The sequence below is a fragment of the Neomonachus schauinslandi genome, chromosome 5, assembly GCF_002201575.2.
Source record: "Neomonachus schauinslandi chromosome 5, ASM220157v2, whole genome shotgun sequence".
NCBI lineage: Eukaryota > Metazoa > Chordata > Mammalia > Carnivora > Phocidae > Neomonachus > Neomonachus schauinslandi.
Genome location: NC_058407.1, coordinates 166416930 through 166443767, shown reverse-complemented (window position 1 = coordinate 166443767; position 26838 = coordinate 166416930). Strand labels below are relative to the sequence as shown.

Genomic DNA, 26838 nt, shown 5'->3' with positions numbered 1-26838 from the left:
GGAAGGGCCTTTTGAGTAGCTCTGACCACCAAACCCTTGTGCAGGGACCTACATTGCCTTTTCTTACCTTAACCCTTGCAAGGTCGGTGTTGGCTCTGTCTCACAGATGAGCAAAGCAAGACTGAGGCAGAAACTCTCCCAGGGTTTCCTGCCCACCAGCGGGAGAGGTCAAGCCCAGCTCCACTCCTGGAGGGCCGACTGAGGGTGCCCAGGATGACATGAGTCAAATCCTAGATGAAGGACAGCGAGCAGCGTGATCATTGCCTGTATACAGGCCCTGGGCCTTCCTGGGCGTCCAATTCCCCTTGAGCATTTACACTAGAATAACTTCCAGGAGTTTCAAGGACAGGTGCCTTTTTTGTAGAAGGAGCTCTGCCAGTGTCCCCCCTTGTGGCCCACTGTGGCAGCCTTTCTGCCCCCTTCTCCGAGGGAGGGACCATTTTTAGCAAGGGCTTTCCCGGGATCCTGGGCAGAGGGGAGAGGTCGCTTGTGTGCACGCAACCCGCTTGGCTGTTCAGAGCATGGGGAGTCCCTTAGCAGAGGAGGCTTTGGACTGCTGTGGTTCCACAGGATGCCCCCCTTCCCCTCAATCACAGACCTTAGGCCAAGGAGAGGGCAGTGACCTCAGGAAGGCCCGTCTCTCAATTTCCACACACACGGAGCCTCGGTCTGGACCCACATGACTCCCGGATGCAGAGGTTTAGGTGCAGGGGCAACTGGCTGAGACTTAAAAAGGGGGCTTGGGATGTATGAACAGAAGTATGAGGGGCGGGTTGATGGAGGTGACTGCCTGCTCAGCTCTGTGCTGCCCCACAGTGTTAGACTGGCGAACTGCAGGCCCAGAGGACAGCCAGCTTGGGCAGGAGGCTGGACACTTTTTCCAAGGAGCCGTGGGGAGCCTACTGACGTTTGCCATCCAGATTTTTTTTTTTTTCTTAATTGATCTTTTCTTCTTTGGCTTCTGGGTTTATTATTAAAAAGAAGTCTTGGAGGGAGAGGAAGTAGCATTTCTTGAAGTCGCTCCGAGAACTGCCCTATGGCAGCCGATGCTTGTTTTATGGATGAGAAACCAAGGCGGGGATTTTGCCTCTGGATGATGATGGAAACAGATTTTCAGGACTAATCTCTGTGGGCGTCCCAGGGAAAGAGACATCTGTTTAATATAATAGACGTTTTCAACAAAGGAAGGGGTGGGAGGCGTTCTCGGGGTAGCTGCCCAAACAGCCTTTGGAGACACTGGGAGCAGGATGGGGGGAAGAGGGTCCTCTGTTGTCAGGGGGGCAGGATGGAGAGCATCTGTGCTCCTTGCCCCCGTATCGAGTCCCTGAGAGCCAGCCTGTATGGGGGTGAGGGGTGCTGGCTCGGCAGGCTGGGGCGGGGGGCAGGGGCAGGGGCCGAGCGTCCCCCTTACCAGGCTCTTCTTTCAGATGATTGAGTCCAACGACATTTCAGGGGAGAAGGTCAGGATGAAGGAGACTATAGAGGGTGAGTGGCCACGGGGCTGGGCGGGACCCTGGGCTCTCGGGTTTATGAAGTGCCCGGCACTGGGCTAAGCCCCTTGTCACTTGCTTGGCTTTAACTTTATTTTTTAAATAGGTATAAACTTCCAATGGGTCAAAGGGCAGCGTCCGGCAAAGGGTGCCCTGTTGCCTGAGTTCCCTCCCTAAAGGCACGGTGTTGGCCGACTTAGGGTTCCTTTCCAGAGCTGTTTATGCACAAACACCTAGGTAGCACAGTCACGCCTCCCATGCTGTTCCGCCCCTTTCTCTTCTCCATTTCACAATGCCTCTTGGAGACTGTTCCAGTCTGTTCCTTATCAGTACATTCTCTTCCACGATGCAGAATAATCCTTTATGTGGAGCTCCTGTCATGTGTTTAGCCAGTTTCCTACTGATGGATTGTGGGTTGTTTCCAGCCTTTGTCTATTACAAACACTGCCTCAGTAAATTACCTTCTCCTCTTTGGGGCTCAAACAACTTTAACTCCCACCAGCTGTGGGTGAAAGTATATTTCCCCACAAGCCTCCGCCAGCAAGATATTTCATCACACTTTGTGATCTTTGCCAGTCTCAGCGGTGAAAGATGTTATCTGGTGCAACTTCAACTTGCCTTTCTCTTTCTTCATGTCCAGTGTTCTACTTGCATCTTTTGCTCATTTTTTTCCTAGTAGGTTGTTGATCTTTTTGTTGGTTTTTAGAAACTCTTTATATATGACATTGCAGACATTTTCTTCCCCATTTGTGGTTTGTCTTTTGACCTTTCTTACGGTCGTGTGTGCCATGCAGATTTAAAGATTTTATTTATTTTAGAGGGAGAGAGAGAAAGAGAGCGAGTGGAGGGGCAGAGGGGGAGGGAAAGGAACAAGCAGACTCTGCGCTCAGCAGGGAGCCTGACGCAGGGCTCAATCTCACGACCCAGAGATCATGCCTGAGCCGAAAATCAAGAGTCAGACACTTAACCGACTGAGCCAACCAGGCACCCCTGCCATGTAGATTTTTATTTTTATTTTTTATTTTTTTAAAGATTTTATTCATTGAGGGGCTCCTGGGTGGCTCAGTCGGTTGAGCGTCTGCCTTCGGCTCAGGTCATGATCCCAGGGTCCTGGGATCGAGCCCCCCCCATCGGGCTCTCCCTGCTCGGTGGGAGGCCTGCTTCTCCCTCTGCCTCACTCTCCTTGCTTGTGCTCTCGCTTTCTCTCTGTCAAATAAATAAATAAAATCTTAAAAAAACATTTTTTATTCATCGAGAGAAAGCACAAGGAGCGGGAGGGGCAGAGGGGCTGAGCAGGGAGCCCGATGCAGGACTCAATCCCAGGACCCCAGGATCATGACCTGAGCCAAAGGCAGACGCTTAACCGACTGAACCACCAGGTCCCCCTAAGCTTTATTTATATTTTAATCACTGCAGGACTAGTCCTTCCTGCTCTGCGTTTTCAAAATTCTTTTGACTCTTCTTTTTTTTTTTAATTGATGCAACATTAACATAAAATTAACTGTTTTAAAGTGAATAATTCGGGGGGGTGGCATTTAGTATGTTCACCGTGTTCTGCCACCACGACCTCTGTCTAGTTTCAGAACATGTTCATCTCCCCCGAAGGAAACCCCATGCCCATTGTCAGTCCCTCCCCCGGCCGGCTCCCCTCCCCCCAGCCACTGACAAGCACTGGTCTGCTTTCTGTGTATGGATTTGCCCATTTTGGCCACTTAAATCAAATGGCATCATACCATAGGTGGCCTTTCACGTCTGGCCTCTTTTACTTAGCATACTATACGCGAGGTTCGCTCACGTAGCGCGTATCGCTGCTCTGTTCCTGTTTACAGCCAAGTAATATTCCATCACGTGCCCACATTTTATTCTTCCTCCACTTGTTGATGGATATCTGGTCTGTTTCCACCTTTCGGCTATTGTGAGTGGTGTTGCTATAAACATGCACGAGGAGGTACATCTCCAGTCCCTGTTGCAGTTCTCGGGGGTGTGCCCGTATGTTCTGTGTTTAACTCACTGAAAAAGCATTGGCCAGACTCTCTCGGCTAGTCTTGCTTATTTTCCAAGTGATTTTAGAATCAGCTAAGGTAGTTCCGTAAGAGCGAAAATCTTGTTGGTATTTTTATGGGTATCATGTGTACGTTTATGAAGTAACTTATGGAAACTGAATGTGTTTCTAGCACTTTCCGTAGATTATCCTTTTTAGGACTGTTCTGAGGCTCTTAAACACAAACACACACAGCTGTGTGACATGAGCACCATTATTATCCCCATTTTTCATGCAGGTAAACTGAGACTCCAAGAGTTAAGTGGCCCGAGACCACGTGGTGTTGGAGTCTCTTCTTCAGAGTGGGTCACCCAGTGGTGTGGGGAAGGATTTGGACCCTGGAGGCCAGTGTGGCCTCGTTTTGGGCTTCCTGTGGGAGGGCCACACCCTCACCCGCTGCTCCTGGAACATTATGGCCCCTTGTCTCTCCATTTTCCCTTAGGCCTGCAGGACAAGCTGAGCAAGAGGGACAAAGAGGTGACAGCCTTGATGTCCCAGACCGAGATGCTCAGGGCCCAAGTAAGTGGTAAGTCTCCCGCCCGCAGGGCAGATGCGGGGGGGCTTTCATGGGGGCCTCGAGCTAGCTAGGGGGGCATGGACTGGGTTGGCTCCTGGGTCCACGTGCCCTCTCCCACTCTACCTCGAGAGGGTGACGTGGGCCAGTCCACCTGCATGGACTTCCACCTCAGCATCGGAGAGTGGGAGAGTGTGGCCCCCACATCTTCTGTAGGATGATCGAGGACCCCAGCTGCCTTCTTCCCCCAGAGCCAATTCTATGTTCTCTGTGTTCTGAAGTTCCATCAGCTTTCTCTCTTGTCTTGACTTCTTTTTAAACATTTTTATTTATTTATTTATTTTTTTGAGAGAGAGAGAGAGCACAAGCAGGGGGGAGCAGCAGAGGGAGAAGGAAAAGCAGGCTCCCCGCTGAACAGGGAACCCGACATGGGGCTCGATCCCAGGAGCCACCCAGGCACCCCATCTCTCGCCTTGACTTTTTCATAGGTCACACAGATAGAGTGTATGTGCCCCCGGCTCCTTTCTAGATGAAATACCAGGCTTTCAGACTTGGGGGGCGGGGAGGACGCTGGCCACAGCAGGGAGCAAGACACAGGGGACACAAGGACAGGAGGAGCCTGGCGAGAGGCACGGGTCTGGAATTTGTGATTCTGGGAACTGGTCCTGCTTCTTGTCTACCCCCACTTCTGTCTAGTTCCCATCATGTTCACGTGGCCTCATTGGTCCCCGCAAAGGGCGGTTGACCTCAGACCTCTCCAAAGCTAAGGTGAAGATTTAGCTTTTCCTTGCCCAGGACACTGTCAACGCCCGGGGCCTGTCTCGGGAAGGGTGGCCTGCTTCCCCTCCCGACACCAAAGGGCCTGTGTTGATGTGCTTGGGGATGTGGCCTGCTCTGTGTAGCTGTTCTCTTGGCCCTTTGCTGCCTGGCTCTGCAGGACAAGAGAGACCCGGTCAGTGGGGTGTGTCACCGTGGTCCCCTGAGAAAACCAGCTCCCTGCCTGGGCCTTGGCTCCCCCCTAGCGGGGACAGATTCCCATGGAGGGCCTGACCCTCTCTCTCTGCTTTCCCTGCCGGCTGACCCTCAGCACTGGAGACAAAGTGCAAGACGGGAGAAAAGAAGGTGGATGCCCTCCAGAAGGAGAAGCGGCGCTTGGAGGCAGAGCTGGAAGCCATGTCCCGAAAGACCCACGACGCCTCAGGCCAGCTGGTCCTCATCAGCCAGGAGCTGCTCCGGAAGGAGCGGTGAGTCAGCCGTGGGCGGTGTGGCTGACCCGCCTGGCCCTGACCCTGACCCTGCTCACCTGACATTAGCCAGTCCGCTCCGGAGGCAGGGCAGGGGTGGGGCGGGCGAGACAAGTGCCTGACATTGCCAAGATGGCCATACTCTGCTCAGATGAAGCCTCAGAATCCTTCTCAACACAGATCTCCAAGCAGAGCTTATAGGCAAGACTAGTGGTTCTCAAACTTCTTGGTCTCAGGGATCCCTTTAAACTCTCAACAGTGATGGAGGATTCCCAGAGAGCTTTTGTTTATTTATTCTATATTTACCATATTAGCAATTAAAACAGAAATGTAAAAATCTTAATCTACTTAAAAATTATAACAAGCCAGTTGCATCTCACATAAATAACACGCTTTTGATAAAAAGTAACCGTTTTCCAAAACAAAAACTGTTTCATGAAAAGAGTGGCACTGTGTTACATTTTTGCAAATTTCTTGAATCTCAGGCTTCATAGAAGACAGCAGGATGCTATCTTCCTCTGCATTCGGTCTTCGCATTTGTTGTTTTGAAGTATATTACGAAAATCTGGCCTTACGTAAATAAGTAGTTGGAAAAGTAGTTGGAAAAGAGAGGAGTATTTTTTTTTTTTTTAAAGATTTTATTTGACAGAGAGAGACCGCGAGAGAGGGAACACAAGCAGGGGGAGTGGGAGAGTGAGAAGCTGGCTTCCCACCGAGCGGGGAGCCCGATGCGGGGCTCGATCCCAGGACCCCGGGATCATGACCCGAGCTGAAGGCAGACGCTTAACGACTGAGCCACCCAGGTGCCCCAAGAGAGGAGTATTTTAATATCCTTTTCAGACTATTATTAATATGCCATGTGGCGGCGCCTGGCCGGCTCAGTCGGGAGAGCTTGCGACTCTTGTCAGGGTCATAGGTTCAAGCCCCACACTGGGTGTGGAGGTTACTTAAAAATAAAATCTTTTAAAAATAAAAAAATTAAAAATAGAATGTCTTGCCACAGGAGCGCTCTTGGATGAATGTTTTGTTTTATTTAATTTTTCATTATACAGATGTTCTGTTCTTTTTTTAAAACTTGAAGAACATTCTAGAAAAGGCCCAGTCCTCTTGATCATCCCATCCCCAAATCCTGGCCCCTCCTGCGCTGTCACCGAATGGTTTCATGCCCCACATTTCCACTGCGGCCCCTCCTGGCATGGGTGCCGTCTTCATAGCCAGTGCCCCCCTTAGCGTGGCCAGCCCGTACGCGTCTGGCAAATCTCTGGAATGTAGGAGCAGAGGGCCAGGGCTGACTAGCTTTTCTCTGCCCCCCACCGACCCCCTGCCAGGAGCCTGAACGAACTTCGAGTGTTGCTGCTGGAGGCCAATCGCCACTCACCGGGGCCCGAGAGGGACCTGAGTCGCGAGGTCCACAAGGCTGAGTGGCGGATCAAGGAGCAGAAACTCAAAGATGATATCCGGGGCCTGCGAGAAAAGCTGACCGGGCTGGTGCGTGGGCAAGGGGTAGCCTGGGGACGGGGGGAATGCCAAGGTGAGCGGAGGCTGGCGAACTCCTGGAGCCAACCCCCAGAGACAGCCAAGTCACGGGGAGGGTTCAAGAGGCCCTAGAATCACGGGCAGGGTCAGTGACATAGCTGGTGGGGGGGCCACAGGCGACCCCTTTGTAGACATCCTGGCTGGCCATGTGGCAGTCTGGGTGACAGAGTGCAAAGAAAGACTTCCGAAGACCCTGAGCTGTCCAGAGGGATGGGGACCTGCGGGGTGGTGAGCTCCCCATCCAGGGAAGTGATTACTTCCAGAAACCAGCTCCTTCCTCAGGGTTTTGCCGTGGGGATTCACGCATCCGTCTCAGGAAGGAGATGGGACCTAACAGAGCTCTTTCTAGCCTTGAGCTTCTGGGAGCTGAGACTCCTCCATTAGGAACAGGAGCCTTCCTGAGCTGAGTCCCCGGATGTGGGGGTTGGAGTAGCCGGGCCATGCTGGGAACACAGGACAGAATTGTCCCCACCCATCCCCCTGTGGTCAGCATTCAGGACAAGCCTGTTGGCCAGCTACGGGGCCCAGTCAGTTTGGACAGGGTTTGGACAAGACAGGTTCTGGGAAGACAGGCCTGTTGCCGTAGGAAGCTGCTCCAGAGCCCCTCACTGCCCTCCCACTCAGCTGCGTGGGTTCAGCCACGGGAGGAGATGGAAGGGAGGCCTCATGGGCAGGAGGGAGGGACAGGACCCGCCCGCAACTGAGGGGCCGGCGAAGTCAAGGGGCCAGGGGGTCACTTGCTGCACACCTTTCCAATCCTGACAGGCCTAGCCAGCAGGCCAGATTCCAGGGCCCTTTGCTGTCCTCATGGCTCTGGGTCCGGGCATAACTCAGGAGAAGACAAGGCCCTGGGGCCCGTGGGGACTTCAAAGTTTTGATTCTCTGAGGCTTTCCCGGAGCCTCGTGGAGGAGGACAGTCCTGTTCTGGCTCATCTCCACAGGGCACAGGCTGCTTGAGTTTGTTTGGGAAATTTGCCCAAGGTAGCCTCTCCCGTGGCCCCCTGCGCTGTCCCCAGAGCCACAGGAGAACTAGGGAAGGGCTTGGTGGTTAGAAAATCCCGGCAGGGAGAGAGGTTTGGGTGGAGGATGAGAGCGGAGCAGAAGGATCTGGAAGCCCCCAGCCCAGGGGTGGTGCGGAGTAGGTTTGTGTGGGAGCAAGGAGGCTGGCAGGTGTGTCCCAGGTGCCACGGTGGGGGCAGGGGACAGCTGTGGAAGGCTTGCAAGCTGAAAGTGACATATGTCCTGTTGGGGAGGGGAGGAGGGTTCCAAGGAGGAATTCAGATGGGCTAGAGGGTAAGAGGTGATGGAGCTGTGGGTCTGGGGGTGAAGAGAAGGGACCCACATAAAGACAGTGTGGAGGGAGTGGGGGCCACAAGAAGGAAAGAAGGGAGGGGGTTCTGGATCTCGGGACTTGGAGAACAGGGAGCGTCTGTCAGCCTGGGAATTCAGGGCAGGGGATCTTCCCAGATACTTCCGTGGGGACCCCGGAGTGAGGGAGGACAGCCTGACCCAGAGACAAGGAGGGCCGGAAGGCGGGCCTAGAGCAGAGACCGCCCTCCCCCAGCACACACGTGCACACACATACATACGCGTGCAGACACGCTCACGCGCATGCTCTTCCTCTCCCCTGCTGCGTCCAGGACAAAGAGAAGTCCCTGTCGGACCAGAGGCGCTACTCCCTCATTGACCCGTCCTCGGCACCCGAGCTCGAACGGCTGCAGCACCAGCTGATGAGCACAGAAGACGCGCTGCGGGACGCGCTGGACCAGGCTCAGCAGGTGGAGAAGCTCATGGAGGCCATGAGGAGCTGCCCAGACAAGTCCCAGGTGAGCCGTGGACCAGCGCTGGGCTGACCAGGGACATTCGCGGTCCTCGGGAAGCATGGCCCAGTCCTGGGATCCCTGGTCTGAACGGGTGAGAGATTCAGCCCTGGGGCCCCAAGGGTGCACGTGGCTTGATCCTGAGGAGCTCAGACTAAGCTGGGGATGCAGCCTTGCCCTGACAGCCTCCATCTCCTGGGGTCCTGGGACCACGCTCCCCCAGCCCCTTTTGAAGAGCCTCTGGCGGCCTCTAGTGGTCACACCGGGAACTGCCGCCTGGTGACCCTCACTCAGCCCCTGCCCGGGACTCTTAACAGGCCATCAGCAATTCCAGTTCTGCAAACGGCATCCATCAGCAAGACAAGGGCCACAAACAAGAGGTAAGGGACGCCCTGGCCCCCGGGGACCCCCCCCGCCACACCCATGGCCCTCTCACACTTCTCGGGAGAAAAAAAACCCTGAAAAGCCACCCAAATTACAAAGGTGCCTTGTGCCAGAGGTTCTCCAGTCGGGGTGGTCACCCTCCATTCCGCCCTCATCTGCTCTTGTCACCTTGTTTCTCTTTCTCAAAAACTTTCATAATAAAAGTTCTACATGCCTACTAGGAAACTTTTGGGGGAAAAGAAAAACCCAAAATAGAAGATACTCTTAGAGATGACCTGGGTTGACACTTTTAAGTGATACCCTTCTTGAACTTTTCTGTGTGTGTGAGTACATGTACAGAATTCTCATTATTCGCAGATTCCTTATTTGCAAACCTACCTGCTTGATAAAACTTGTGCCCCCAAAATTAATACTCACGGCCCTTTTATGTCATTCACGGACGTGTGCGGAGTGGAGAAAAATTCGAGTCACCCGACGTGCACAGTCCCAGCAGAGGTCCCACCAGATGATGCTCGCCTCCCGGTTCCAGCTCTTAGTCAATAAGCATCCTTTCCACTGTCTTTTTGGTGCCGTGTTTGTCCCATTTTCATGCTTTTTCTTGGTGATCTCGCTGTTTAAAACAACCCTGTGGGGTGCCCGGCTGGCTCAGTCGGAAAAGCGTGTAACTCGTGACCTCGCGGTTGTGAGTTCGAGCCCCAGGTTGGGTATGGGCGGGGGGGGACTCGATCCCAGGACCCTGAGATCAAGACCTGAGCTGAGATCAAGAGTCAGATGCTCAACTGACTGAGCCACCCAGGCGCCCCTTCTCCGAATATTTTTAAAAATAAGCATCTTTTCTTGTCCTTAAATGATCTCTGAAAATTCTATAATTTATAAAATTGAGGGTGTAAAACTGGTTTCCTAGAATCTAACGGGCCTGAGGGGCACCCATGACTCCCATGATTGTCATGTCTTTGACTGTTATGTGTGTGGGGGGGGGGTTGGTTGGGTTTTTTTGTTTGTTTAGAGGTGGGTGTGCAGGGGCGCCTGGGTGGCTCAGTCGTTAAGCATCTGCCTTCGGCTCGGGTCGTGATCCCAGGGTCCTGGGATCAGACCCCGCATCAGGCTCCCTGCTCCGTGGGAAGCCTGCTTCTTCCTCTCCCACTCCCCCTGCTTGTGTTCGCTCTCTCGCTGTGTCTCTTTATGCCCAGCATGGAGCACGATGTGGGGCTCGATCTCATGACCCTGAGATCATGACCTGAGCCGAAATCAAGAGTCAGAGGCTTAACTGACTGCACCACCCAGGGTCCCCTTGGCTGTTATGTTTTAACATGCCCCACTGCACAGTTAACTGCAGGCATTCCCCGCAGCGTGACAGACACCCGCTTGAGTCCCAGGTGCCTGCCTGATGAGGAGGGAGGAGCCTAGCACGGCTCTGTCCCTGGCTGGCGGTGGGACCTTGCAGGGGCGAGGCTAGAGCAGGGGAAGGAACTCTCCTCCTTCCATCTTGGACCGTGGAGCCCCCCCCCCCCCCCCCCCCAGCCACTGTACTCACCCAGAGATGGGAGAACCTTGGCCACAGAATCTGCCAGGGGTCAGGCCTGTGGGGGAGGGGCAGAGAGAGCGATGGGACCGGGAGGGATTGCGGGGGGACCCTGCACCGGACCTGCCAACAGGGGAGATGGGTCATGTCCATCCTTCGTGTGGCCTTGTCCCTCCAGCAGCCCCGCAAGGCATATGGGGCTGTCCCAGTTTACAGACATGAAAACTGAGGCCCGGAGTCTCAGCTCATTTTCAGTGCCTCCACACAGGCGCCCAGCGCTCTTTGTAAAACCCGTCTGCTCTCGCCTCTTGCCCTCAACTGCACCCACCCCTCCTCCTGTCTCCTCAAGCCCCAAACACAGAAGAGAGACTCTTCTGCCCCAAGACCTTTGCCTATGCTGTCCCTGCTACCTGGCCCAGGTGCACAGCCCACCCCACTCCCTTGCCTATCTGACCCCCCCACCCCTCCTGGAGACACCTGCTGATCAAGCCCTTGCTCCCTCCAGGAGAAGCACTGACCCTGAGGGACACCGCGGAGCGGCCCGGTCCACCCCAGAACCCCGGCAGCCTGTGGCGCCCGGAACCCCGGTGGCGCCCCCTCCAGGCAGGGGCCAGGACTGTCACTTTGGAGACCAGAACAGTGTTTGTAACAATAACGTGCCCACTGCCTCGGACAATCCCCCACCCCCGACCCCTCTGCCGGACCAGGAGGCTTCCTCAAGCACGACCTTCCACAGAGAGCGGTACAGTCCTGGCCTGGCCCCCGGGACCTTCGGCCTGGACACCCTGGACCCCCCGGCAGTTTCTGGAGCTTGTTTGGGGGAGGCCGAGGTGATCTGGCCAGGCCCCCCCTCCCCAGAAGGAGCTGCCCTGAGGACCATTTTGGCACCCCGGGCATGTCTCTGCCCTCCCTTTTTTCTCCTCCTTCTCCCGGGTTCCCCTGAGACCCCAGAGAGCCATTGTCCCGGGAAAGGGTCAGAGGAGGCCCCACTAGGCACCGAGGAGGCCAGTCCAGTCCTCGGGAGCCAGGCGGGGACCCCCTTTTCTGCAGCCCCCAGGCTTCTTGTCCCCACAAACAGTGGTACAAACCCCCTCAGCCCCTCTGCCCGGCGAGGCCCAGGTTCAAGGTATTGGGGGGGACAAGGTCCTTCTCCCCCCCACCCCCCAGCACCCAACTCACACGTAGCTCCAAGCTGCTGGCCAGAGGGTTGCCACCAGGGCCAGGAGCTACAGTATTAGGAAAGTTTGGAAGCCCCTCCCCTCATCCCCCACCACACCTGGCTTGGCGCTGGGGCCGGGGGGCTGCTGGGGAGCCCAGACCCAGGGCTCTAGGCATGTTCTGACCGGTCAGTCAGGTGGTGTCCCCGGGGCGGACTAGCTGTTCCCCAAACCGGCCTCTCACCTGCCGACACAGCCAGGCAGGCTCTGACCTAGACACGCCCCGACTTTGGCGTCCGCCCAGAGGGGTCCCGCACGCATGCGCGGCCATGTGGGCGGGGCATTTGCAGCCAGAAGATGCACACGCTCGGGTCTCGGGACCGAGCCCCCGGCCCGGCAGTGCCGTGTCCTCACACACTGCGCACGTTCCTGCAGCCCAGCTGTGTGCATACACACCCAGGTACGCGTGGCTGAGTGTTCAGGGACAGGCGTGCCAGGCACATTCATCAGAAGGCACTTATACCAACAGCCCCCCTGCTTACCAGGCACCTGCCCAGAGCCCTGGAAGCCCTGTCCCCTGCAGCCAAGAAAAGAGCCCAAGGGACGTTGGAGAAAAGATCTAACCACCTCTCCCCTCTGCCCCGAGAGCCCGGCGGAGTTACTCCAGGCCTGTGGGTGGTGGGAAAAGCCAGTAGATGAACCTCTACAGCTGGAGGGCCCATAGGTTACTGCCTTGTGCCTCAGCGTCCCCACAGGGGGCCTGCCTCCACCTCCCCTTTGTCAGGGAGAGTTTCACTCTGGGGCCCTCCCCTCGCAGGAGGTCAAGGAAGAAACCTGATGCCCCATCGAGGCATTTCCGAAGCGCACCAGGACGGGTATGCAGTCTGCACCCTGGGAGCAACCCGGGGGGCCTCCATCCTTGCCCAAACGCAGCCCATGGGGGGGCAGCCAGTTCGTCCCATCGGCCCCCCACTTCCCCATTGGCTTCCGGTAGCTCTCGCATGCGGTTTTATTAACAGCAGTCTAGAAGCGATGCTTTAGTGGCCTAACCCAGAGTTAAATACTACTCTTTCCAGCAAAATCCGGCAGCTCGCCCCGCCTACAGGAGGCACTGATTAGTCTACTAACAGCCAAAGGCCCGCACCAGGAGGGGCTGAGCCCCCAGGGTTGCTGGCAGGTGGTAAGAAGCCATCTGCCTGTGAGCGTCTCCGCCTGCCCAGTGTGGACTCAGCTGTGCCCCATCCCCAAGCCCTCCCGCCCCCTTGTCCTCCCCAAAGTGGAATTGTTGAAGTGTGGCGAGTCCGTGCTCGAGACAATAAAGCTTGTGACTGACGTCCAGGACCCTTGTTGTCTGCTTTTCTCTGCGGGCCCCCCGGGGCATGCCAGGAGTGGGGCTCAGTCCTGTTCGCTGCCAGCTAATTCCTACTCAGTTGTGAATGGCTCATGAGGGCCTCAGAGAGCCTGGCCTTAAGAGACCCAGGAGACCGGGACCTGGGCTTGTCCAAGGAGCAGGAGCCCAGCAGGGACCAGCCGAGGACCAGAGACAGAGGGCAGCGGGGGGCAGGCCGGGTAAGGCCACCAGGGAGGGCTGGGGGTTTGGACTTGACTCTGTTAGAAGGAGGAGGGGGCCCACAAGAAGAAAATGAAAAATCTCCCTGATGTGCAGAATAACTAACGAGTTCACTGAGTTCGGCGAGAACACTTAGAACCTCAGGGAGCGAATTCTATCTCCTGCAGCCAGCTTTCTAGAGATCAAATGAACAGTAAGGGTTTGCGAGCTCTGCGGTCATTTTACAGGCTTATGCACTTGACGTTGCTGCCCTGGGAGACCGAACGAGGCTCTCGAGGTTAACAGCTGAACGCATCTGGAAGCTTCGTGCTGGCTCCTGCGTCAGCACAGAGGGAGGCACTGGGGACCGTCCGTGGGTGAAGAGTTTAAGGAAGGGGCCGTGTGCACAGGTGTGGCCAGGGCTAAGGGACGCCATGGGGGACTCTGTGGGAACCAGTGCCACCCCACGGGGCAAAGCAAAGGAGCTGTGACTGGAACTGGAGCTGTCCAGAAGACCCCACCCCAAGCGGGAAGGAGCTGGAAGATGATGCCCCCGGCTCTCTCCGGCCCTCCTCCGGCTGCCCCTCCCCGAGGCTGAACCCAACCCGGAGCCCAGGCTGTTGCAGGCTCGAGGCCATCCCCTGGGCACACCCAGCCCGGATGGAGGGACTGCAGAATGGGGCTAGGGGTGGGGACAAATGGCAAGCAATCGGCCGTATCCACCACGAGGCGGTTCTGGGATAGAGCTCAACAGCACCCTGGTCTCTGGGCTTCAGCTGCCTTGAATGTTCACGGCCTCTGTCCTTCCCAGAACCGACCTTACCAGCCCAGCATTTTGAAATTCAAAGAGCTGGGCGCCTGGGTGGCTCAGTTGGTTAAGCGACTGCCTTTGGCTTAGGTCATGATCCTGGAGTCCCGGGATCAAGTCCCGCATCGGGCTCCCTGCTCGGCAGGGAGTCTGCTTCTCCCTCTGACCTTCCCCCCTCTCATGTGCTCTCTCTCTCTCACTCTCTCAAATAAATGAATAAATAAAATCTTAAAAAAAAAAAAAAGAAATTCAAAGAGCTTCTGCAAACAAGATTCTTTCCTCTCCGGACTTATCAAACACCACTGTGATTTCTGGTTTTTTTCATTGTCCCCAAGGACCAGTCCCCGTCTGATAGGGTGGAGACTGAGGGCGCTAAATGCATCACCCTGACCCCGGGGAAAAGCGTTTCTTTGACCAGTGTAGGCTTCAGTGGGAACTGTACACTGTGGTCAGAAAAGAGCGAATCCCCCACCCCACCCCAGCAAGCCAGCAGTCGGTGTGGCCCCACGTTAGCCGCTGGGAAGAGGAAGGTGTTGGGCTCAGGGAGGAAGGAAGAGGCGAGCAGGCAGACACTGTCACGCGGAGACTGGGGGGCCTGGCGTCTCAGGCAGAGGCCTGGGGGCCAGGCTGGAGCACAAGGCACTGCGGGTATGGGGGACACAAGGCCAGGTCCAGGCGAAGGGCCTGAATCTCACGGAAGGAGCGTCCTAAGTCCTTGTCTGCCCAGGCCTCGGCCCTGTGAGCTCAGCACAATTCCAGGTTGGAGCTCACCTGGGATGGGATGGAACGGGAGAGGCATGGTCTACACCAAAGACTTCAAAGGGTGTCGTTGAATTGGCGGTGTTATTTTTAAAGTGCTCTTTAAAAATACGATCCCTTATCATTTGGGGGGTGTTTGGAATATTTCATAGTAAGTTTTTCTTTTCTGCTGAGGGGTACTTTATGTGCGGTAAAGTGCCAGAATCTTCGGTGTCCAGATTGATGCATTTTTACTTAAGTACACTCCACTGTAATCACCGCTCAGGTCAAAATATAGGACATTCCCAAATCCAAGCAGGCTCCCCTGAACCCCTTCCCAGCCCATACCCACCCGCCATGCCCAAGAAACAACCCGTGTTTCTACCTTTGTCATCACTGATGAACTTTGCTTATTTACTTTCTGGGCTCTGGAGGGGTGTTTTTGGCTCACATTAACACTTGTGAGCTTCATTCTTTTTTTATGCATTGCAATATCCTGTTTTTTGGGTTTTTGTTTTTTGTTTTTTTACAATAACTTGTTCTTATTGCTAGGTAAATATGCCGTTGCATGAAAGTACCACAATGTACTCACCCACTCTGCTCTTTTTTTTATATATGCTTATTGATTATTATTTTTTAAATTGAGATACAATGGACATATAACATTGTATTCATTTCAGGAGTCTGACATCATGATTTATTTGTATATATTGGGAAAGGATCTCCAGGATAAGTTTAGTTAACATGGGTCACCACACAGTTACAAATGTTTTTTCTCCTGATGAGAACTTTCAAGATCTACTCTCTTAGCAACTTGCAAATATAGGGTACAGTGATACCAACCATAACCCCCATGCTGTACATGACATCCCCAGGACTTATTTATCTTCTTTTTTTTTCAAGGACTTTATTTATTTATTTGAGAGAGAGCACGAGCAGGGGGCGGGGCAGAGGGAGAGGGAGAAGCAGGCTCCCCCTGCAAAATGTAGAGGCCGACACGGGGCTCGATCCCAGGACCCTGAGATCATGACCTGAACCGAAGGCAGACGCTTAACCGACTGGGCCAGCCAGGTGACCCTTATTTATCTTGTAACTGGAAGTTTGTGCCTTTTGACCCCCTTCACGCATTTCACCGACCCTCCCCCAACCCCCCCACCTCTGGCAACCACCCATCCATTCTCTGTATCTACGAGGGTTTTAAAAAAATTTTATTCCACATATAAGTGAAATCATACAGCATTTGTCTTTATCCCTTCTTCTTTGGATGCACAAGTGGGTTGAGAAATGTATACTCTATCCACGAAGACACAGGAAGAGAGGAATGTTGGTAATAGCATTACTAATAAAAGGGATGGACAGACAACCTGACGCCAGGGTCTGGGAGGTCTGTCACCATTAACTGAGGCCTTGGGGAGCTGCACGGGGGCTGGGGGGCGGGGGGCGGCACACCACCAGCCCCATAGGAGGCTGCTCGGAGGCCCACGCCAAGGGTCCCACTGAGGACAAGGCTCCCACCCACACTCTCCAGCTGGGAATCTCAGACTGGACCGAACCAGGGCGCAAAGAGAGCCCTCCTTCCGTCTGTCTGCACTTCCCAGACCAGAGAGCCAGGAAAGGAGAGAGAACAACTCACCAGCATAGAACCTACCGCTGAGCAGCTGTTGAGAGAGTCTGAGCAAAAGAGCAAACCTCTAAAGACAATCTGCCCCAGGAATCCAGGAGGATTGCACACGAGGGGAGATCCATTACTGGCCCTATAGCAGACTAAATGTCATTAAAAAAAAGTCCTCTTGATGTAATTTCGCCTGATGTAATGTGCTGGATGAAATACAACGCACATGCTTTTAAGCATATTGCTGAGCCTGCAGCAAAGTATGGGAAATCCTCAAGGGCCAAGAGCAAAGATCTGGAAATGAGAGCGGTAAGCAGCTTGTAAGCTGCAGCTGCCCTGGGGTGTTTGCCAAGGTCGGAAACCCAAAGGCGAGGGATGTCGTGACCACCATGGGCTCAGTGGACAAGGCTTTGCAAGGTGGAAAACTGGAACCAAGATGCCTGCCAAAAGTCAAGAACAAAAGAGCTATAACCTCCTGAGATATAAGGACTTCAGGCGCCCGGGTGGCTCAGTTGTCTTGGCTTCGGCTCAGGTCATGATCTCAGGGTCGTGAGTTCAAGTTCCACATTGGGCTCGATGTGGAGTCTGATTAAGATTCTCTCTCTCCCCCTGACCCTCCCCATCCCTCTCTTTCTCTGTCTCTAAATACAGAAATAAATAAATAAATAAAATTAGAAATTAAAAAAAACTTAAATCAGTAGTTAAAAAAAAAAAGACCCACAAAGGAGCTTACATATGCCAAATACCCCAAATCATGTCTGGCGTAGGGCTCAGTAAATATCTGCTAAATAAATAAGAGACAAAAAGAATAAAAAGAAAGGCTGATACAGGTCTAATTGAGTTCCAAAAGAAAATAGAATTGCAGGGGCGCCTGGGTGGCTCAGTCATTAAGCGTCTGCCTTCAGCTCAGGTCATGATCCCGGTGTCCTGGGATCGAGCCCTGCATCGGGCTCCCTGATCAGAGGGAAGCTTGCTTCTCTCTCTCCCTCTCCCACTCCCCCTGCTTGTGTTCCCTCTTTCGCTGTGTCTCTGTCAAAAAAATAAATAAAATCTTTAAAAAAAAAAAAAAGAAAATAGAATTGCAGAGAGGCATTATTTAATTTTTTTAGTAATCTCTACACCCAATGTGGGGCTCGAACTCATGACCCCGAGATCAATAGTCACCTGCTCCTCCTACTGAGCCAGCCAGGTGCCTTGTAGAGAGGCATTATTTAAAGAAGCAGCTGAGGGCGCCTGGGTGGCTCAGTTGGTTAAGCGACTGCCTTCGGCTCAGGTCATGATCCTGGAGTCCCGGGATCGAGTCCCGCATCGGGCTCCCTGCTCGGCGGGGAGTCTGCTTCTCCCTCTGGCCCTCCCCCCCTCATGTGCTCTCTCTCATTCTCTCTGTCTCAAATAAATAAATAAAATCTTTAAAAAAAAAAAAAGAAGCAGCTGAGAAATTTCCAGAATTGATGAAAGATATGGATGTGAAATACAAAGACTCCCGAGCATTACAGATGAAAAGAAATCTACACCTAGACATGTTATGTTACATTTGCAGAATGCCAGAGATAAAGAGCCAAGCAGGACTCACAGGATATGATCCTCACTTGATTTTTGTCTCCCAATTTGTCATGAAACCTGTTCAAACCTCCACGAAAGCTGGGGCAGCACCCCCACCTCACCACAGGCTCTCACAAGTAAGAGGGTACCAAGGTCACTTTGATTACAAACATACTCTCAAGTCAGGACTTAAAATGTTGGGCACCCATCTACTGTGTCCTCCAAATTCAAGGACAGCAAAACAAGGTATCCCTGGGGTCTTCTCCTTCTTCTTCTTCTTTTTTTTTTTTTAAAGATTTTATTTATTCATTTGAGAGAGAAAGTGAGAGAACATGCAAGTAAGGAGAGGGGCAGAGGAGGAGGGAGAAGCAGGCTCCTCACTGAGCAGGGAGCCCAATGTGGCGCTTGATCTCAAGACCCTGGGATCATGACCTGAGCTGAAGGCAGACGCTTAACTGATGGAGCCACCCAGGTGTCACCTAGGCGCCTCCCCCCCTTTATATTCCTGATGGGCGTGAATCACCTGACAGTGCCTTAGAGCTCACAGGGCTCCCCATTTGTCCCATTTGTCACCAAGGGGCAGCCCCATACCACACGGCTGAGACCAGGGTTCTACCTCTGACCCTGGCCCTAACCCACCTGTGGCCTTGGGCACCCCCTTCCAGCCTCAGTTTCCTTATCTGTAAAGTGGGGAGTGTAATCCCCAGGTGTGGGGGTTACAGAGAGAAATGTCCGCAATTTTGAGTTGGGCAAGGGTTGGGGGAGCATCTTTCCCTGGGTCACTCATCCCGGGATGGGGTCAGGTGGGGCCCTAGGTCCCACTTTGGGCAGATTCAGTAGAACTAGGACCAGCAGTGTCCAGGTGCAGGGGTGAGCCACTGTGGACTGCAGCGGGGAGCAGGGGTCCCCATGACTCCTCCACCGGATGCGCACAACACAGGCCCCCTGAGACATGAAAGGAACCTGAGCGCGTTAAGAGTGAGACCTTCTGGGTTTGAATTCTAGTGCAGCCACTTACCTGGTTATGACCTTCGCCAGAGCCCCCAAAACTCCCTGAGCCCCCGCTTTCCCATCTCCAGTAGGATCGGGACAATGAAATATATTGCAGGGGGTTGTTACGACAACCAAATGCCACATCCGCTCCTCCCAACACAGGGTCTGTCACCTGGTAAGGGGTGGTCTCAAGAACGGGGGGCTTCTCTGGTCCCACCCCCCTCTTTGCTCTGCCTGCCTGGGGAGACATTGATCAGACCATCCAGGTAGGTCTGGAGGCCCTGGCCTTCTCCTCCTGAGGGAATTTGGGAGAAAGCTGGAGGACAGGTGAAATCTGCACCCCTGGCTCTGTTTGGAGATCGAAACCCGACCTCTCCCAGAAAGTGGGACTCCCCCATGTCACCGCTTTGTGCAAGCCGGTTCTGGCTCTCTCACCTGTGATGCTGCCTGCTCGCCACCAGGTGTCACCCTCGGCCCTCCCAAGCCCCGTCCGCGGCTGGGAGGGGCCACGGAGGTCCAGAGCACAGAAGGCCCCGGGCCAGGATCACAAGCCAGAACCAAATGGGGACCCAGATGTCTCAGCAACTGGCCCTAGAGGTCTCTGCCCCCCGTGGCCTCCCAGATGTGGTTCTGGCCTCTTTATGAGTGTCCATCTGGGACAATAGGGAGAGGATGTTCATTCTATCACCAGGACCACAACAGGCCAGGACTTAAAGTCTCCCTCCTCCCATCACGATGCTCCCCAACACCCCCCACCTCCTTCCCCCCAGCCCCCCTCCCCCCTGCGCCCTGCCCCTGCAGGACCCCGGGCTGATTTGCTGTCCTGACTCCAGGCTCTGCCCCTATCCACAGAGCTGCCTCCTGAGCCTGGAGTCTCTGCCCTATGCTCTGTCACCACTGGCCACCCCCCACCCCCCCCCCCCCCCCCCGCCAATCCCAGCTCTGGGCACTCACCCTGGTCCCTCTCCTACTCCCCATGAGTGGCTGGAAAATGTCTTAAGACTGAAGTTTGGGGTCCAGAGTCAACTTGAGGGGCAACGTGGGGTGGGGCAAATAACCAGGAAACTTAGTTCTAGAATCTTCTCTGGAACTGTGAGCAAAGCTTTCTGCCCTTTCCCTCAAGCGAACCAGCAGAGGGAAGGACCTGCTGTCTCCAGGGCTGCCCTAACACCCGTTTAGATGCCCCTAACAGCCTCCCTCTCCCCTGCAGTGGCCACCCGCCCTCTGACCCACACAAACAAATTTGCCTCCGATTTCCCAGAGGCCTGGAGCCTGAAATTTACCAGGAGCATTTTCATTTGCCCCTCACCAGGTGTGCATCTCTGGACCTGAGTATGTTCATCACTTTCTGTCCTTCATGTCCCCCGTAGGGGATCCTCCCCTACTCTCTCGGCTCGGCTCTTAGATCCTGGCTCAGACCCCACACCCTCAGAGGAGTCATTCCAAGTGACCACACACACACACACACACCTTTCTTCCCCCTGCCTTCCCTCCACCCCCTCATGCACACACCATAGTCTGAAGGGACATCCTCAGAGGGAATTTGTCTAATACCTGTCTCTCTCCAGGGGCAAGCCCCACGATGAGCTCATGCACGTCCCTAACTCTTAGCCCAGTGCCTGGAACATAGTGGGTGCTCAATAAATAGTTGTCAGGCGATGCCTGGGTGGCTCAGTCGATTAAGTGTCCAACTCTCGATTTCAGCTCAGGTTATGATCTCATCAGGGTCCTGAGATCGAGCCCCAAGTCAGGCTCCGTGCTGGGCGTGGTACCTGCTTGGGATTCTCTCTCCCTCTCCTTCTGCCCCCTCCAAATAAATAAATAAATAATAAAGTGCACATCTTGTTTAGAAGATAAACATCAGTGTCTTCATTCTCGGTGTTGGTTCATTCACGGTCTTGTCCTCTGGAAAATCTCTGTTCGTCCCGTGGGTGGTTGTCTGGATCTTCTTAAATTCTTACAACTTAATGCTCACATGTTTAATCTTTTAATCTCAGACTCCAGGCTTTGATCTTCCACCTTAAATCACATTCACTTTGTCACTTTATTTTCCCTTTATTTTAAACCTCTTAACTTCTGTCTCTTGCTCACGGTAAATTTTCAGCCCAACTTCCTAGCTTTAAATTTTAACTTCATATTTGCTGATTTTGACTTTGATGAAATTTAGCTCTCACATTTCTATTTTACAATCACCACCGTGTTGGGCCCGGTCTTTTAGTTCTTTTCACCTGAAATTTTTCTCAATACTTTAAAAAAAAAAAAATCCATGGTAAGTCTTTGCTGGCTTTTGATTTTTCTCAGTTTAAAATGCTCATTCCTCGGGGCACCTGGGTGGCTCAGTCGTTAAGCGACGCTCTTCGGCTCAGGTCCTGGGATCGAGCCCCACATCGGGCTCCCTGCTCCGCGGGGGGGCCTGCTTCTCCCTCTCCCACTCCCCCTGCTTGTGTTCCCTCTCCTGCTGTCTCTCTCTGTGAAATAAATAAAATCTTTAAAAAAAAAAAATGCTCATTCCTCTCCTTGATTCCTTCTCTTTAATCATCCGGCCGTTAGGTTCTCACAACCCCCCATGCAATAAGGGTTCTAGGGTTGTCCTCAATCCCCTTTTACAGCTGAGCAGATGAGACCCAAGGAGGGTGAACATTTGCTCAAGGTCATGCGGGTAGTGAGTGGCAGGAGGCATGGCAATCCCAGGCCATGTGGCTGGGTCCAGACTCTCACCCTCTGCTTCCCTGGCTCCCAGTGCCCTCCAGGAGGTGGGGGGGGGCCCTCACTCATCCCCCTCACTGTCCCTGCCGGTGCCCCTCAGGCTGCCCCATGAATCTCCTCGCCTTTCACAACTGCTTTTACCCCGAAACCCTCATTCCAAGAGGCTCAGTGGACCCTCTGCGCATCTGGCACCCAAGCACAGAGTTACCTAGAACCTCATGCCACCTGCGCTTTGTTTAAAGACCTACATGTCTTGGAATCTGTGGTCGCTTGACACCCACGCCTTTGGAGTCAGGGCAGAGTCTGCCACAAGCGTGCCACCAACCTGGAGGGAATGCTGGGCAGGACGTCCTGCCCGTGCCGCCACCCTCTGGTGGGACACTGGTCGGACAGGATGCTGGAGTGCTGATACATGGCATGAGGGAGGGCAGGACAGGAAAGGGTCAACGCCGGGCCCGCCCCTGGCCCAGCTTTCTGTCGGGCCACCCTGACACACCGATTTCCTAGATGGTCCAGTCCTGCTCCCCAGAAGACAGTGTGACACCTGGGCCACCATATTGCACAACTCCAGGGGGCACTGTTCACATCGTCCCCTGCAGAAATACGTGCAAGGATCGTCCCAACGGGCTGAGGGTCAAGAAGCACTGGACTCCTGTAGAGTTTATCCCAAACGGGGATCATCTTTGGGGTCACCTACATTGGTTCGCATGCGGGCCCAGGGCTCCCCGCATGACATTGGGACACCCCTCCCCAGCACTTTCTTTCTTTCTTTTTTTTTTTTTAAGATTTTATTTATTTATTCAACAGAGAGAGACAAAGCGAAAGAGGGAACACAAGCAGGGGGAGGGGGAGAGGGAGAAGCAGGCTTCCCGCTGAGCAGGGAGCCCGATGTGGGGCTCGATCCCAGGACCCTGGGATCATGACCTGACCTGAAGGCAGACGCTTAACGACTGAGCCACCCAGGCACCCTCCCCAGCACTTTCTGCACTGTCCCCAGGATGCCCTAGAATGTCCATCCTTCAGGCTTGTCTCACCTCCTTCCCACCCCTCACCCCCAGCTATAAAGAACAGAAAAGTAGGGGCGCCTGGGTGGCTCAGTCGTTAAGCGTCTGCCTTCGGCTCAGGTCATGGTCCCAGGGTCCTTGGATCGAGCCCTGCATCGGGCTCCCTGCTCGGCGGGAAGCCTGCTTCTCCCTCTCCCACTCCCCCTGCTTGTGTTCCCTCTCTCACTGTCTCTCTCTGTCAAATAAATAAAATCTTTAAAAAAAAAAAAAAGAACAGAAAAGTAATAGATTGGCTTTTTTCTCCATTTTCTTTTCTTTCTTTCTTTCTTTTTTTTTAAGTAACTGGGTGACAGGTTTTTTTCTTTTAAAAGCACTGCTCCATTAAAATGAAAGATGCCACAGGGCGCCTGGGTGATTCAGTCCGTTAAGCATCTGCCTTCAGCACAGGTCATGATCCCAGGGTCCTGGGATGGAGCCCCGCATCAGGCTCCCTGCTTCTCCCTCTCCCACTCCTCCTGCTTGTGTTCCCTCTCTCGCTGTCTCTCTCTCTGTGTCAAATAAATAAATAAAATCTTAAAAATCAATACATAAAATAAAATGAAAGATGTCAGATAAAACAGCACATACTGGAGAGTTCCATGTGGATAAGGAATAAAACAGACAACAGTAATCAAAGTCAGGGTCGTCTCCCTCCAAGGTAATGACTAGCAGGAGGTCTAAGGAACTTCTGGGGGCCTGGCATATTCTATTTCTTCATTTGGGTGCTGGTCACATGGAAGTGTTCAGTTTATAAAATCCAATATGCTGCACACAGATGATTTATATACTTTTCCTGGATGTAATACCTCAATTTAAAAAAAAAATTTTTTTATAAACAAAAAAGGAAGCATTCTGCAACAGGCAGGGCCTGAACCAGATCTGGCCTGCCCCTTCATTATCTCCATCAGACACTCCATCCGGGGTCACAACGCTTGGAAACGCTCCAGCCTTTTACAGACTTTTAGGTAACAACTCATTTCAGCAAATCACCCCACTGAGTTCCCGAGGTCTGGTTTAGAGCCAGTTTATCCCCGAGGGTTTGCCAGCGAGCCACATGGCTTACACCCACACATCTAGGGTGCCTTACTGTGAGTTCTTCTTTGTTCCCCTTTCATTTTTTTTAACAGCTTTCTTGAGATAGAATTCGCATGCCATACAACTCACCCACTTAAAGTGCGCAATTCGATGGTGTTTCGTATATTCACGGAGTTGGGCAACCGCCATCTCTAGGTTTTAGAACATTTTCATTACACCCCAAAAGAAACCCCCGTGCCCCTTAGCTGGTACCCCCAGTCCCTCCACCGCTTCCACGAACAATTGTGTTTACCTGGTAACGAAGTGCCTTTTCTTTTTTATCCTTTAGATAAAAATGGATTGTGTCTCCCTGTGTATTGGTTGCCAAAAATTTCGAAGGGAAATGTGTGGCCCCTGCCTCTGACAAACTCATGAGCCCTCACCTCTTGCCAGCATCTTATTTTCCTGGGCTATTTCGCCTAACTTCCTAGCTTGTTTTTGTTTTATTTTATCTTTGCATATATAACTTGAAGAACCCACATCAGGATTTGAGTAGGATGGCATTGAATTTATAAATTAATTCTGGAAGGAATTATCTCTTCTTCTTCTTCTTCTTTTTTTTTTTTAAGTAGGCTCCACACCCAGCACGAGCCCAACACAGGGCTCGATCTCACGACCCTGAGATCAAGACCTGAGCTGAGATCAAGAGTCAGATGCTTAACCAACCGAGCCACCCAGGCACCCCAGGAATTATCTTTCCATCCGTGAGCATGGTATGACTTTCCATTTATCTGTTTTTAAAATTTACATTAATTTTACCATGTTATCTATAAAGTCTGGAGCAACTTGTACTAGATTTCTTCCAAAACACCTTATATTTTGTTTTGGACTATTTAATAAACGATGCTAGGACAATTAGCTGTCCATATGGAAAAAATAAAATTAGATTTCCACCTCCCACATAAGCAAAACCCGGCTTCCCATGAATTCAAGAACTACGTGGGAAAAGTAAAGTCATAAACTTTTAAAAGAAAACGTAGGATAGGGAAGTGTATGCGATTAGAAAAACCCAGAGCCATAGTAAACTCTCATATTTATGATCATCTTTCTCAGGTATAATCACGCTAGGGGTAGGCAATAAAACAAAACAAAATAAAACCAGAAATGTGACTGATTCATAGTAATATCAAGAAGGAGGCTTCTGGGGTGCCTGGGTGGTTCAGTCAGTTAAGCTTCTGACTTGATTTTGGCTCAGGTCATGATCTCAGGGTTGTGGGATTGAGCCCCATGTGGGCTTGATTCTCTCTCTCCCTCTCCCTTTATCCTTTTCCTATGCACTCACTCTCTCTCTCTCTAAAAAAAAAAAAAAAAAAATGAAGCTTTTAACCCTACGTCTTGCCCTCCTCAGCATTTTTGATCATCTTTGAGATTACCTCAACATTCAAAATGACTGCTGGAGCTCCAACCATTACGTTTGCCTTTTAAATTTTTTCCATTTATTTATTTATTATTACGTAGGCTCCACGCCCAACATGGGGCTTGAACTCACCACCCTGAGATCAAGAGTCACCTGCTCTACCGACTAAGCCAGCCAGGAGCCCACATCTGCCTTCTGGATGGCAGAATGAGGAAGGTAAGGAAGGGACATGTTCTACAAGTCCCACAAAACATTTTCAGTCACATTTCATTGGCCAGATGTCAGTATAATGGTCACACCCAGCTTGAAAGGAGACTAGGAAATGTAATCTTTTAGCTGGATTGGCAATACAGTTAGCTAAAACCTGAAATTCTGTTACAAAGGAAGAAGAGTAGAATGGGTATTGGAGGCCACCAACAGAAATTGGCCATAGAAAGTTTTCTAAAACAAGATGCAGCACGCATTAAAGAGAAATACTGACAAGTGTGACTAAATTAAAAATTTAAAACTTCTAATAAATAACACATTTAAACAAAATGAAAGATAAATCTTAGTTTGGGAAAAAATTTGCAGAGCGCATAACTGACAAAGAGTTGTGGTCTATCATATATAAAGAATTCCTACACATCAATAAGAAAAAGATAAAAACCCAGTACATGAAACTTACTCTCCTGCACCCAACAGAGACCAGAGGACGGCTTTTGTCCGAGCAGAGGGAGGCTGAAGCTGTGACTTTAAGGACCAAGCTCCTGCAATGGGACGTCACTTCATAAGGCACAGGGTGACCCCAATTACCATGAGTGTTATGTATGTGTGGGTAAAAGTGGGCTCCAATCCTCTTTGGAATGAGGCGCAGTCCAGACAACTGAATAAATGGAAGGATTTTCTACAGATCCTTACTTCTGGGGTGTCTCAACCTTTTATAGCTGTGGACCCCCACCTCGTCCCCGTGGCTTTTGCTGAACCACCTTAGTCTACTTCTCCCACCTCGTCCAAAATGCCTCTTCTCCTTCCCGGCAGAGTCGATCTCAGAGAAAGAGGAATTCTGGCTGTCCTCACTTGGATTTCCCAAGGATATGGGGGCGAGTAGTTGGGAGGTGACTGTGGGATGTCTGTGAGGACGGGGAGGAAAGCCAGTAAAGAATGCATTAGTGAGCAGGTGAGTTCAGAGGTTCAGTCTTGCTAGGGGCCCTCTGAAAGCTGGGGACCATATGCTTCAGGATTGTCCCACTGAGGGGGACTGTGGAGGGCTGGGTCACCACCTCCAGCCCCTCAGGGGTCAAGGGTCTCCCGTTCCTCTCCCACCATTTATGTCCAGTTCAGCCATTAGTGTCTCTCTCTTTTTGCTGTCTCTCTCTCTGTCCTCCTCTCTCTTTCTCTCTCTAATTACCTGGTATTTACTCCCAGGTGTGGGCAGATCTGCTTCCTCTGTGGGGCCCAGGGTCTGCCGCTGCACCATATACCTAGCAGGTGCTCCATAAAATGCCCAAGGATTCTCAGTTTGCAGATGAGAAGTAAATTGACCTAAATCCTCAAACGCCTTATCGAGCACCAACCGGAAGCTCAGCCCCGCACAAGGAAATCCTGGAGTAGGAGGTGTTGGCCAAAAAAGAGGAGACAGCATGGTCCCAGCCATCCGGGAGCGTAGCTCATTCACATGTCCATTGCGCGTGGAGTGTCCTGCCATGTGCTGGAAATGCAAGCATTC

At 52.6% G+C, this 26838-nt stretch overlaps 1 protein-coding gene across 1 annotated transcript in view; it reads left to right on the top strand.

Annotated features, from left to right (window-relative positions):
* CLIP2 (CAP-Gly domain containing linker protein 2) overlaps window positions 1-13045 on the top strand; it is a 61510-nt gene extending 48465 nt beyond the window's left edge. The window contains exons 11-17 of the mRNA XM_021700321.1: window positions 1428-1485; window positions 3974-4057; window positions 5133-5289; window positions 6618-6777; window positions 8466-8651; window positions 8963-9025; window positions 11057-13045. Coding sequence (XP_021555996.1) covers window positions 1428-1485; window positions 3974-4057; window positions 5133-5289; window positions 6618-6777; window positions 8466-8651; window positions 8963-9025; window positions 11057-11068 — 720 coding nt within the window. The 3' untranslated portion in view covers window positions 11069-13045. The remainder of the gene's footprint in view (window positions 1-1427; window positions 1486-3973; window positions 4058-5132; window positions 5290-6617; window positions 6778-8465; window positions 8652-8962; window positions 9026-11056) is intronic.
* Window positions 13046-26838: the final 13793 nt, after the last annotated feature.